Here is a 12,977-nt window from a genome sequence, read left to right on the forward strand (position 1 = left end):
TATGCTCTTAATTTCGAAATTCTCGACTTGCATGTACACCTTCTCCCAAACACGAATCAGAAATGGTTTGTTCCACCCAGTTGATGAAGCCTCAGTGCCACCCGCCGCGGTGGCTCAGTGGCTAAGGCGTGGCGCTGCTGAGCACAAAGTCACGGGTTCGATTCCCGGACGTGGCAGCCACTTTTCTGATGGAGGCGAAAAGCAAGAACGCCCGTGTTTGCAAGATTTTGGCGCACGATAAAGATCCCCAGGTGGTCAAAATTAATCCGGAGCCCTCCACTACGGCGCACCTCATTGCCTGCGTTGTATCGGCGCGTTAAACCCTACAATCAATCAAGCCTCAGCGTGTCCTCTGCCCTAGGGAAATTTGCTGCTAATAGCCATGCCACATTTTCTTTCGGCAACCACTGATTTTCACAGAAGATGCCACACTTGCTTCCATTTACTCAATGCTGCATGGCTGTGTCTGCTTAACACATCATTTCTGCTATATATACTCTTAAGCATCAGCTAACCTGAACCAAAGTAATTATGGCTAGCAATTTTGCAAGGAGTCCTCTAAAATCAGGATTCAAGAATAGCAGTGCATATCTTCATACGAGACAGGCACACTTCATTGCACGACATCCTCATTATTAGCTTTAAAATAGCTCTCTACTTGCTGCTGTTCTGCATCAGAGCTTTAGGGCAGTTTACATTGGCATGTTGTAACTTTACAGTGCATCTCGGAAAGCTCACGCATTCTGCAATTGAATGTAGCTGCTGCGTGTTTTTGACCCCCGTCATAATTCTAGGCTTTGCTGCTGCTTTGGCACAAATACTTCGTTGGGCAATTTTATTCATGCTTGCTGCATGAATATTGTCTGTACTGTACTCTTGCCACTGCAGAGAAAGGAATGGATTCAGATGACAGAGCATGCATTTGAAGTCTGTGGGAGGGGCCTTTGTGGTGCAGACTACAGTAGGAGGCCGATTATGCACAAATATTCGTCATCGTGACTCAAAATGGCCATGGCAGCTAACCTGCACCAAGCCATTCTGCTAAGAGACATTATTCTGTTACCTGTTCATGTGCGCTGCATTCTACCATTTAGGATACCGCAAAGTTCGGGGGCTACTATGTAAGCTCCTTTTGCTTGAAAACAAGCGACTTGATCTCTGATGTCTTGAGGTTTGTTGCCTTTTACTGGGTTTCATGATGGTTCTCTAAACACTTACAAACCACTGCATTGCACACACCCTTGATAAGCGTCAAAGTTTCTGAATAAATAAAATTAACCATAAGGCTACCACGTTAGGACGACCCGATTGTTTCGTTGATTATTAGCGAATAAAAAAATTTTGTAACACACAAAGTGCTTATCTATCAACACACCATTAGGAACAATTGTTGAATCATTGCTTTGACAAGTGGAGTTATCTGAAGGGGATTCCTCTTGTTGAAATGTTCCCATTGTGGTGCTCAAAAATCGACACAGCTGTGAAAGACCTTGAAAACCCTCGCATTTCCATCATGAATGCCATTTTTATTGGAATACTGCAGGTGCACAACGAACCACCATGTGGAAAGTTAAGTTGCAGAAGTTCATAATCAAGCGGTACTGTTGCTAGTCTTTCAAATGAGGTGTGCTCGTGGCAGCCTCCACCATGCACTCAATAGTTCCCATTTCCCACCCTGGCCTATATAGCTGTCTGTAGCAAAGAGATGTCTCTGAAGCAAACTTTCCAGGTAAATCATGTTTATTTGGATTAGTATGAATACAGTGTAGGCCCCATTGCCAAGGTAGTGTGGCAACACTCCTATTAGAGCACATCTCAAGCAATAAGGGAAACACCAACTGCAGCCCAGGCGACACATTTCTCAACATGTCTTCAGCTCCCTCAGTGTTGCATTCACAGCTCAAAATGAAAGTTCTTGGAGCACCAGTGACTTGTCCAGTAACAGGTGCAGCAGGCAATGGGGATGGAGCATCTTCATGACAACAGGAACTTGCTGAATACAGAAAAACGAAACACATACAACATGAGTGACCATACTCTGCAGGACTGCATTTTAGGTAGTTGGACTGACAGGTAATAAATGAGTTTGTTCTCAGCTCGCAAAAAAAGCCTAGCACAAGTTTGGGGAGGGGGCGGGGGTAGTGCACATCCAACTGCAGGCAAAAGTGGTGACATTCCAAGGCACTGAAATTTTTGTAGCGCCTGTGAATGTGGTCTCCTAGCAAGCGATAGAAAATGTACAGAGGCTGTAAGTGAGCCTTCACATCCGTCAACGGTAGCGAAACCCAAATGTCAGTCTGAGCAGGCCACGAGTTATTTTGTAGCATGCTCTGGCAGCATGACAAGCTAAGGAGGGTTGCAGCATGCAGTAACTGAGGACAGCCAGGCTGTAATTGCAGGGAATGAATAGGCAAAATACGATGGTGCCGTTGTGTCAAGATTACGGTGCACATTAAATAGCCCCAGGTTGTCTAAATTAGTCCGTAGCCCTCCACTAAGCTGTGCTTCGTGGCCCAGGTGTTGCTTGTTTTAAGATTAAACTGTAAGCAAAAGCATGCATTTTCTGTTGTACAGGAGTATCTGTCCCCACAGTTGGCCTCTTCTAGCACTGCTAGTTTAGCCGTGGTCAATTGTAGCAGCACCGAATCCCTCCCTTCCCCCCCCCCCCCCCCCCGGCTATCCAAAAAGAACCCATGGCAGCATGCTACCGAAGCGCGAGTGGATGGGGCTGCAGCACCGGGTGGGCCATTGTGGGCCGTGGCCCAGGGTGGAAGTCCTCTGGAGCTTAACGGGCTCAGGCAGGGTTGGGTATGCACCATCCCGGGGAAACTGGCACTGGATAAGGCGTGCAAGAAAACATACAGGCAGTCCAGAGCAACACTTTCAGCTCCGAGACAGGCTAAGTAGACGGACGGCATGCACACACATAAGCATGATATAGAACTAGCTTTCATTGTTGCGTCACCTGTTGGTCCGCGGGTGCAAGCACCACTCCTACCAAGCAGAGGCATGGGCTTGAGTTGCTTGAAAACTGGACTGGGTGGTTCATCTAGGTTGGCCCAAGCATGTGCTTGGGCCAACCTAGATGAACCACCCAGTCCAGTTTTCAGTCCAAAGATTACCAGCGCGGGATGACATGCAATTTGAATGCAACTGTAGTGCGTACCATAATCACAACACATTTATTATTAATGATACTGCCATCTTTTACCAAACAGGAATGTGCAGGCTGAGTTTTTTAAATGAAGTATATGTTGTGCTAGTTGAAATCTGCTAATACTAACCCGCCTCCTTGGTAGGAGCCTCCCTATCCGCCACCTGGGAGACGCGCTCTCTAGCAGGCAGGCTCTGCTGAGAGAAAAATGTTCTGGCTCACTGCCAGATGCAGCATAACACTGCAGCCTCACCATGGGAAGACCCGAAGGTGTGGGGGGGAGGGGAAGAGAAGGGGGTGTAAAGAGGTGGCACATGTGAATTGACACGGTAGATGCAAAATACATTCTGCGGGCTGAATACATAGAGAAAATGCATGCATATGTACAGTATATACATATTTACAGTATATACATATTTACACTATATACAGATGCTCACTAGCAAGAAGGCACCTCTTGTGTCCATCCGAGCCCATGCAGTGGCTTACCACGCGTCAGCCTCAGCATTATTTAATACTATATACAAATACTTACCAGCAGCCCACATGGCCACGCTCGGAGGCACCTCCGGTGCTCTAACACATGTACCATCCAAGCCATGGCCACGCGGCTGCATGCCTTAAGTTAAAATACTTTCCAGCAGCCCACATGACCACGCTCGGAGGCACCTCTGGTGCTCTAACACATGTACCATCCAAGCCATGGCCACGCGGCTGCATGCCTTAAGTTAGACGTAGAGACGCGGCAGCTGCTTGGGTAGGAGAACATGACCAGCAAATGACCTATTAAAAGCTGCCACCGAAACGTTGCCACTCTTGCCCTTTTGCACAAACGCCAATATCAACAGTATTCATGCCCTGATGATGTGCTTATCACATCACTTGCCAAGTCGCCATCCATAATTTGCTTCTTCAGTATTTCTTTCTGATGCTCAGTTGGCTTCGAAAGGCTACTAGATGGGGCTGCCAGCCTGCGCTTTTTTGTGGAGTAAAACCTAGGCTGCTGCATAATCTTCTTGTTCGCTGGTTCTTTTGGCAGATCTGAAACCTTGGAAACATTACGGTCCTTTTCCCACATTTCCAATCCATGGTCCAGAAGCTTGCTCATCTTGTCTTGGGTTTCTGCAGATGAAGATGCATAGCATGTTGCCAATGTTTCCAGCTTTATATTAAATGCAACGGCGCATTCTACACTGGTAGATGCCTTTGTTTTTGTTATGCTGTCAAGCACACGCTTTGCCTCATGTTCCTTGGATACACTGTCAGGCAGCTCCTGCACGTTCTCGTCATCTGTTCTTGCAGCATTACTTGCCATTAGCACAGCATGAATGTGCTTGCAGACAGTGAAGTGGATGAGGTGTTCATCACAACTGCAAGCATACATGTCCACACATACGTTGCATTCGTCACATTTGAGGGGACAGCAGACTTCTTCAGCTACTTTCGAAACAGTGTAGAAGACATCTGGGTTCACCTGGGAAGGCACGCTCCATGTTCCATCCTCATTTGGTTGTACACTGCTAGTGAACTTCTTTGCAGCTTCGTGGCTGTTCAGGATTTTGCTCATTTTCCGAGTCCTCCGACCCTTTAGAATGGCAATGGCCCTGTTCCTGATATTCCTATACGTCATTGTCATCAGAGCAGAAATTAGCCTGTCTACACGACAGTTCTTTTCGCCTTTCATCACATCGTACTTCAAAGTTCTATGCATCCTCTCGAGATGCATGTTGGTGTTCACACCATTCCGAAGTCTATAGCAATAAGGCCAGAGTTGCAGGCGACCTGGAGCTGCGTAGTACCTACTAAAGTACTGCATGAAATCTTCCAAGGCAGGCTCATTTTCTTCCAACTCTATGAAACCCTGCAGGAGGCTCTGGAACTCATCTTGATCAGTGCACGTCATGAGAACACGAACGGCTTTGTAAACAGCTGCTTGAAGCTCATTACCTGGTACAAGGCTGTGGATCTTCTCCCTCCAGTTCTTGTCCACATGCCAAGTGCAAAGAAGCCTGTGTACTGGCTGTCCCATCACAGATTTCCATGCGTCGTAATATTCTATGGCATCGTCGGACATGAAGACGTCAGATGTGATCGCTCCTGTGGCTAGCTTCAGACTTTCAAAAAAGGCCTTCAGCGTTTTCCCATTTGTTCTGTTCCTTATCAAATGAGCTACGGGTACACCTTTCTTATACTCATCTAAAACTAGAAGCGTGGTTAGCTGGAAGTCATAACTGTTAGTTCCATGAGTGGAATCAACGCACACAATGCCAGACCCATATTCGTTTAGCATCTCTTCCTGTAGCTCTGTCATTAATGCTAGAGCAAAATCTTCCTTGCTGAAAGTGTTGTCTTTCCACTGCTCTCCCTGCTGCTTATACAGCCGGACAACTGGCTCATCTTGGGCCTTCATGGCTTCCACCCACATTTTCACGCTTGTTGCATCGTCAGGATGGCACCGTTCTGGAGCAAAAAGGTTGAATTGACGACGAATGTTGTGGAGCTGTATGCGCTCTGTTGCCTGTAAAGGTGTTAAATCAGCTCCACCGATGCTTGCGCTGATCCTATCCATAACTGTGCTCACGCCCACACCTGTTTTAAGCTCTGCTGCTATTTTCGCTCTTTCAGCAGGGGTCATCATCAAGTGAGTAACATCTCTGTCGTGCCCATAGTGGTGCTTTTGATACGACACTTCAACAGAAGCTCCAGGAGTGCCGTCAGCATTTGTGGTAGCAGTTATAGAGGCTAGACAGATCTTGCCAGACTTACAGGATCCTTGACTTTTCATCAAACGCACTCCTTTGCCACGCCTGGGCGCAGCCGTTCCTGACCTGTGGCAGCGATAGTAGGTCCGCAACTTGCCACCGGCAACGCTTGAGGCACCATGCTGTTTAACGAAGCGACAGCGCTGGCTTTCCTCCTCACCTAATCGCCATTTATCAAAGTCTGCAACAGTGAAAAAAATGGGAAGAACAGACACATTAGAGAGCCAAAGCATGATGACAGTTTCTATCAGTGGTTAACAGAACACATCGTACTGCCTCATGACAGCCAATGCCTGCAAGCCAACTCATATCCTTTTCCTTTCCCTTTCCCACCCCTCCCCAAAAGAAAACAAGTGGGGAACAAAACCAGCATTAGGAAAACTATGTCTGGTTTACAGCCAATTAGATTTTAATGAGCAGGGGCAAGTGTCCAAAATGTAAATTTCAGAAAAACACAAATAGGCGATTAATAAAAAAAAGCACCAAAATACATGAAAATCACAACACGAAAAGGGCACAGGAGCACAACACTGCAGTTTGAAGAGGTCCTAAACCAATGCCTGCAAGCCATGCAAAGAGGTGAAGTGTTACATAATGCTTGTAGTGTCCACACATGCACGGCTGCTTTTCGAAATGGTATCAAAACACAAAAATGTCGGCCAAGGGCACTTAACTTTCTAGAGAGCAGTGACAAGGTACATTTAGCACTGCTTGCTATCTTTACCGATAAAGCCTATTCAGCACCTCTCACGTTCAGGAACATATGAAAGCTAGATCTGAAACACTGCAGCAATAATTGCACTTTAATACGGTCATGAATGTGGTGGGTGATGCACCTGACCTTACGAAGTGATGCACCTGAGGGTGAGGGTGATGCACCTGACCTTACGAAGAGGGGAAAAAAAAAGAACGAACACCAACGCGCATCCCCGCAGGCTTGTCAAAAGCAGGGCATGCCCTGCGGGTGTGAGTGCAAGCGTCATGCGCATTATTAGGCAGTTTTAGCATATCGTTACCGTGTTTGCGTTACCAGAATCCAGAGCTTCCATTTACCGCTGAAAACAGTGAAACACGTTTTAGCTATCCGTTTGCGTATCCCGGCCGCCGTAGCAGGTAGCGACGCCTGTTGAATTTGTCTCAAAGCAAATTGCGCATAATTTTGTTGCTAATAGCTATTCGCATTCGTTTAAGGTAACTTGAATATGTCACATTTCAGGTGAAGCATTCACACAAGCTGCAATTGTTTTGAAAATACTGTAGCCATCACCTGTACAGCTTTAAAAAGAAAACGTGTTGGTGGCGCCATCCACTTAGTAAAGTTAGAATCAAAGTAAAATAGAATTTGCCCCAGCGCTAAATATTTAGGCAAGAAATTAGTAAAATTTCTTTACTCCATTAAAAATTACTCCAGTAAAATTACTCCATAACCTACACTACGTTGCCCAGCACAATTTTGGAGGCCTAAAAGCACTTTGCGAGCTCGGAAACTTCTCGGAACTGTTTGAGGCGGGCAAGGCTTAGCACGTGTATGGATAGCCATTTTGCTCGCTCATCTGAGAAAAATGGTCGTTTGTCGCTTTCCTGAGCATTATTTAACAAGAAACACGTAATAAACAGCATCAAGTAAGATTACTTTCACAGGCTGTACCAAGCATAGGTACCAAGCATAAAGCGCCGAGCGCACTGCATTTGTTGTATTCAATACGCGACGGTACACTTTGTCTGCTCAGGAAGCTCGCTGGCGACGGTAAAGCCTGTGCCGGTAAGTTACCGTTCACGTTAACTCTCGCTCATGCGCAGTCGACTCCCGCAAACACGGTAAATGGTAACGTAAACACGGTTACGCTCTCTATTATGTCGCGTTGCCTTGATTCCAAGATTTTTTTTTTTTTAGCGCCGCCACGACGGTGGACCGAAACAAAGACACACCGTGCGCTGTGAGTCTTCCTTCCGTTTCGTTCCGCCGTCTTTGCGGCGCTTTTAAACTCTTGCAGTGATGTACCATCTCGCCAAAACCACGGCTCCTCGTCGTAATGTTGTTGTAATATGGTGAACGCGCGCAACTGCCACTTGCGAACGTTACCATGTTAATACGTTAGGCCTAGAAATTTGGAACGGTCACAACATGAAACAAGCGGAGGTTGATTTTACAGTGACGAATATACGTCGGCTTACATTTCATTTGATTCAGTTTAGCTAACAGCAGGAAAGATACCGCCCTGCATTAATTGCAACGTCGCTGAGCGTGGACTTGACACTTGATAGGCCTACGTTGAGGCCTAACCAAAATTTGTAACACAGTCGCAAACAAAACAATGAAGTCATCGTTTCTATCTAACAATATAATGTCCATTCAATGAATATGAATATCTCTTCGCTCATATTTACATTTTCTTACTTCTAAACGCTGCTCACAGCTATTCAAGGTCACGTGCGATAAAAGTCCTTAAATCACTGAGCACAATACTAGATGAAGCGGATTAACATAGGCGAAATAAAAGCAAACTATCCCAAGTTTTCTTACCTTCAGCGCTGCCGAAGACCAGTTGCACAATCTCAGCGTCGAAATTGTGCATCGCTCTGTGGTGAAGGACGAGGTTGTCAAAAGTTGTAACGCTGTGACCGCATTTGTCACACTTTATGTGGCTTTTTGAGCTTGTCCCCTCTTTGTGGTGCACTTTTCTCTCGTGTTTAAGCATGTCTTTTCGTTGCGAAAACACCTTGTCGCAGTCAGAGCAGCGCCGACGATCCTCATCGGTGGGAGCAGCATTCGACGAGCCCGCCATGCCGCAGAAAAGTAAATACGCTGCAAACGTCGGAGGTCAGAGCAGCGCACCCTCAAGGCAGCACGTCCATAGAGAAAGAAATAGTGGTGCACGTCTTTCTCCCATAAAAAAAAAACCATTTTTAAAAATGACGTCACATCCGCTTGTAAACCAACCAATCAGCGTGCTTAGACTTGACCAATCAGGGTGCGGCGCCTGCTGGCCCGATATGCTTGTGACGCGCGAAGAGCGCTTCTTCAATCCAAGTTGCCAGACTTACTTTGGTAAAGGCAGCATCGTTCTGTTTAAGTAATTCCTAATAAACTGAAGAATAATCAAAACTTCAACAAACAAAACACGTTAAATTGATGTTCTATTAAATAAAGTGCTAAAGAGCCACCAAATAAAGAGCCGCCATGTTGCGTGCGGAGGAGGACCGGAAATTGAGGATAGCAACATCCGGCGCAGACGCCGAAAACGGACCGAAAATCTGGGATGCGCAGACACCGGCGCTCCGAGCGCGCTGCTGTGTATTTGGTGGCGCGCGCTGAACGCGCGTCGCCGCGGACGGTCTGCAAACGCGACCAAAACGTCGCATGTGGTTGCGCCTTAATGTGTCCGGTTTGCTTGTCTCTCTGCGAGAATCGACAGCCCTGGTGGGAAGAGTTCACACGCTTGTGTACTCCGGTCGCTCTCTTTCATCCGCAGTTATCCTTGTCAGTTTCTCTGCTACCACATCTTTTGTGTTAGCGTTTTCTTTTTCTTGCAATGTATACTTTTATCCCCGTTGGATGACGAAGTTATAAATACGCCGGGGGACCGGCCTTTGCCAAGAATGAAGGTAGTCAAAGACTTTTGGTCGTGCCATTGCTCCTGTCCTCGTCCTCACGCCCCTTTGGAGAAGAGAGGGAAACAATGTTGTTGGTTGGGCGCAGACAGGAACGAATTCACTTGCCGTCATTTTAGAGTTTCTAAGAAAGCGGAGAAAACAAGATGGGTGGTGGTGGTAAAAACATTAATTATGGATGTTAATGAAAACTAACAAGAAAGATGTGACGCTTGTGCGGCGGCGGCCCAAGCCTGGGTGCGTCAAGATGATTCCGAGTCAATTCCGTCGAGACGGTAAGTAATCACGCATTTACCCTTTGTTAACATGGTCGCGTCGTCGCGGTACGTGTGGAAAGTTCGTAGGACTGGTATACACTGGTGGGGCGCGCGGACGGGGGAAGTGGGGGAAGGAGAAAGAAGGGAGAACCACCTCTACTTTGTGGAGCACTCCCATAGAAATCTCCCTCAGATCAGCAGCAGAACGACTGTGTCCAGGCAGAAAGTATAAATTATCTGTTCATTCATGGTGAATCGCGGTTATTTAACGACGAAAAGCACCGCCGAGAGAAGCAGTTCGCTCAGAGGGAGAAGCGACAACTTCCAGAGGAGTGACGCATTTTTCTTTCGTATTCCCTCGTTCTTCCGAAGTATCGCCCTTCAGCGAGCCACCTCTCAAAGAAAAGAAATACAGTCTAGTCCACTTATAACAATATCCAAGTGCCAAGGAAATCCCATCGTTATAACCGATACTTGTTATAAGCGGGTTGTGAAATAAAATGACATAAAAAGACGGAGCAGAGCTCAAAATATTTTATTTGCATGCCATATGGCAAGGTCGTACTACTACTAAAATGCGGAAAAGAAGCCACAGCCGGTCACCTTTGCTTGCCGCATGTTAAGGTAGCGCAACCCTTTTCCAAGAGCATCTGTAGATGCTTCACCTAGCTGAGGTAAATGTTCTTGGCGGAAACAAATTGCCCGAGGGACTGTGCCACGCATTGGGCCTCCTACGAAACTACCTGAGTAGGCTGCGCAACCGCGCCATTAGAGTCATCACTGTTGCATTTTTGGTGCGCAATATCACCAGATTCAATCGTTATATCCGATATCGTGGCACTGGAGCATTGTAATAAGCGGTTTATTTTACCATAGAAAGAATACAAAAGTTGACGGTGCAATAGCTGTTCATCGTTATATCCGATATTCGTTATAAACGGTATCGTTATAAGTGGACTCGACTGTATATACAGCGGTGCCGGCGCCGCCCCGCAATTTTTTCCCAGCGGCGGCGGCGGCGGCGGCGGCGGCGTGCGCATTCCGGGAACTTCGGCGGCGGCGCAGACGGTGCTACTAAAGTCCCTTGATCGGCGTTTAGCCAAGTAGCGACTAAAGTCCCTTGATGGTGCGACAAAAACCAGCGGCGGCGGCGCGGCGCGGCGGCTTACAGGTCTACCTATAGTTCATTCCATAAGCTAGATGCAGCATTGTGGAGGCTACATTGTTGTCTACAGCCCGCCCCCTCAGGGCGCCTAACTCACCGCGAAGGAGGCGACAAAAGGCGCCGGGGCCTTGCGGTTCCACTTGCCGAGAGGGGAGAAGGGAATGTCCTTTCAGGACCCCCTTCACTGCGGGTTAGGCGCCCTCAGTGGGCGCACTGTTGACAACAATGTAGCCTCCACAGTGCTGCACCTAGCTTGTGGCATGAACTATAGAAGTGGCTAGAAGTGGTCCGCACTAACTGGCGGCAGATAAAAAAAAAGACAGGGACCACCGGCCATTGATGGGTGAAGACTGGTACAGTGAAGGCCGGAAAGGGAAAAGATCTTTGTATGTGTAAGCAGAACCACTTGCAAGCGGCGGTGGCGGACAGTTAATACTCCAACCTCTTCCTTTTCCCACCGGGCACAAAATAAAGTTGTTCTCTCTCTCTCTCTCTCTCTCTCTCTCTCTCTCTCTCTCTCTCTCTCTCTCTCTCTCTCCTGCAAGTTAACTCATGAAAGCGATGGGTCTGCGTATTGGGCGAAATGTGTGCTTTAGATGAATGCGGCAAAGTATGCCCCTCTTCCGTGCGTCCCCCCTTCATCCTTTCATTTTCGCGTTTCTGTGGAGCCTGGGAGGGTGTTGACGTGGGTTAATTGCTTGGTCTCAGCTTGCGCGCACTGCGTGTCCCCTTCTGAAAGCGGTGTTGCAGACAGACATTACTCCTCTGCGATTAGCATGCCAATCGAGCGAAAAAAGACACGGGCGGGAACCTCGCCAGTCATTGCCAGAACTGCAAGTGTTCGCCTCGATTTGATGAATGTACAGTCGTCTTTCGCGATCCCGATCAGCGCACACGGGAGATTGTGGAGGCGGCTGAGATACATCGTGGTGGCAAAGATTGTGTAAGCACGACCTCGGTATCGCTATCAGCAAAAGAGCTGGCCTTCCTGGGTACGCCCATGGCATGAGGAGCGTGTGCGCGCCTGTACAGTGCGCACATACTCTAGTTTAGGACGATGCGCACATGCACTGTTGTTTTTTTGTATTTCCTCCTTTTCGTATATATATGTTGTTTCGTAAATAAAATTTCCAGTTGGAAGTAGCGCTTGTCCCTGTGTCATTCGTCTCGTGTCTAAATTTGTTGCGCTTTAAATTTTCGAGCTACCAACTAGCTCGAACCCTCACGTTGTTAGGCAGATTCATTCGGCGGTATTTTTCGGGACTCTAAATACAGGATGTTCTTAGCTACGTATTTCGGAAGGCCGAGACACAATCTCAGGGCACGTCGTATAAGCGGATTGAGTTTGTATATTGGAGATCCTGAAAAGAGAGCACAGCCAAATTCTAAGATAGGGCGCACGTACCCGTGGTAAATGAATATTAAAGAGTCTCTTCTCATCCCAAAATTCCGGTTGCTAATTCTTCGCAACAGGCCAAGTGCCCGTTTCCCCTTCGTCGTAATGTGCTTTATATGATGCCACCAATCAAGCTTACTCTCGTAAATAATACCCAAGTATTTTAAAGTTGTCGCTTGCGGAATAAACTCCTCCCGGTATCTAAGGCAGAGGGTAACAGGCACTGATAAGGGGAATACCAGGACCACGCACTTGGCAGACTTGACAGCCACCTTTCGACAGAATCCAAATAATTTTGTGACGCCTGCTAAAGCTCATGGATGTCCCGTGGTGCTGCGAAAAAGGCTATAACGTCCGCATAAACATAACCGCAGACTTCATTGCTGGTGGGAATGGATCTCATCAGTATGTTAAACAGAATCGGACAAAGCACTGACCCTTGTGGAGCGCCCCTTTTGCGGCCAGATAAAAACTGCTGAATCCATGAAGTTATGTAATTGGGTATCCCGCATTCTTTAAGTTTAGCTATAAGGACGCTGTATTGTACACTGCCGTATGCTTTCGCAATGTACAGTGTGACAAGCGCGCAGATTTTTTTGTTTGTACGGGCAAACTGGATACGACTCTCCAG

General features: G+C 47.3%; 1 protein-coding gene across 1 annotated transcript; it reads right to left on the reverse strand.

Annotated features, from left to right (window-relative positions):
* Nucleotides 1-2,676: 2,676 nt before the first annotated feature.
* On the reverse strand, nucleotides 2,677-6,149 carry LOC144154804 (uncharacterized). Its single transcript, XM_077685903.1, has 3 exons — nucleotides 4,849-6,149; nucleotides 4,413-4,524; nucleotides 2,677-2,835 (listed from the first exon to the last, which is right to left on the reverse strand). The coding sequence occupies exons 1-3, from the start codon at nucleotides 6,147-6,149 to the stop codon at nucleotides 2,677-2,679; spliced, it is 1,572 nt and encodes a 523-aa protein (XP_077542029.1).
* Between the last annotated feature and the right edge of the window lie 6,828 nt (nucleotides 6,150-12,977).

The sequence above is a fragment of the Haemaphysalis longicornis genome, unplaced genomic scaffold (genome assembly GCF_048455015.1).
Source record: "Haemaphysalis longicornis isolate Haplotype H1 unplaced genomic scaffold, Haemaphysalis longicornis Haplotype H1 scaffold_93, whole genome shotgun sequence".
NCBI classification, from domain to species: Eukaryota; Metazoa; Arthropoda; class Arachnida; order Ixodida; family Ixodidae; genus Haemaphysalis; species Haemaphysalis longicornis.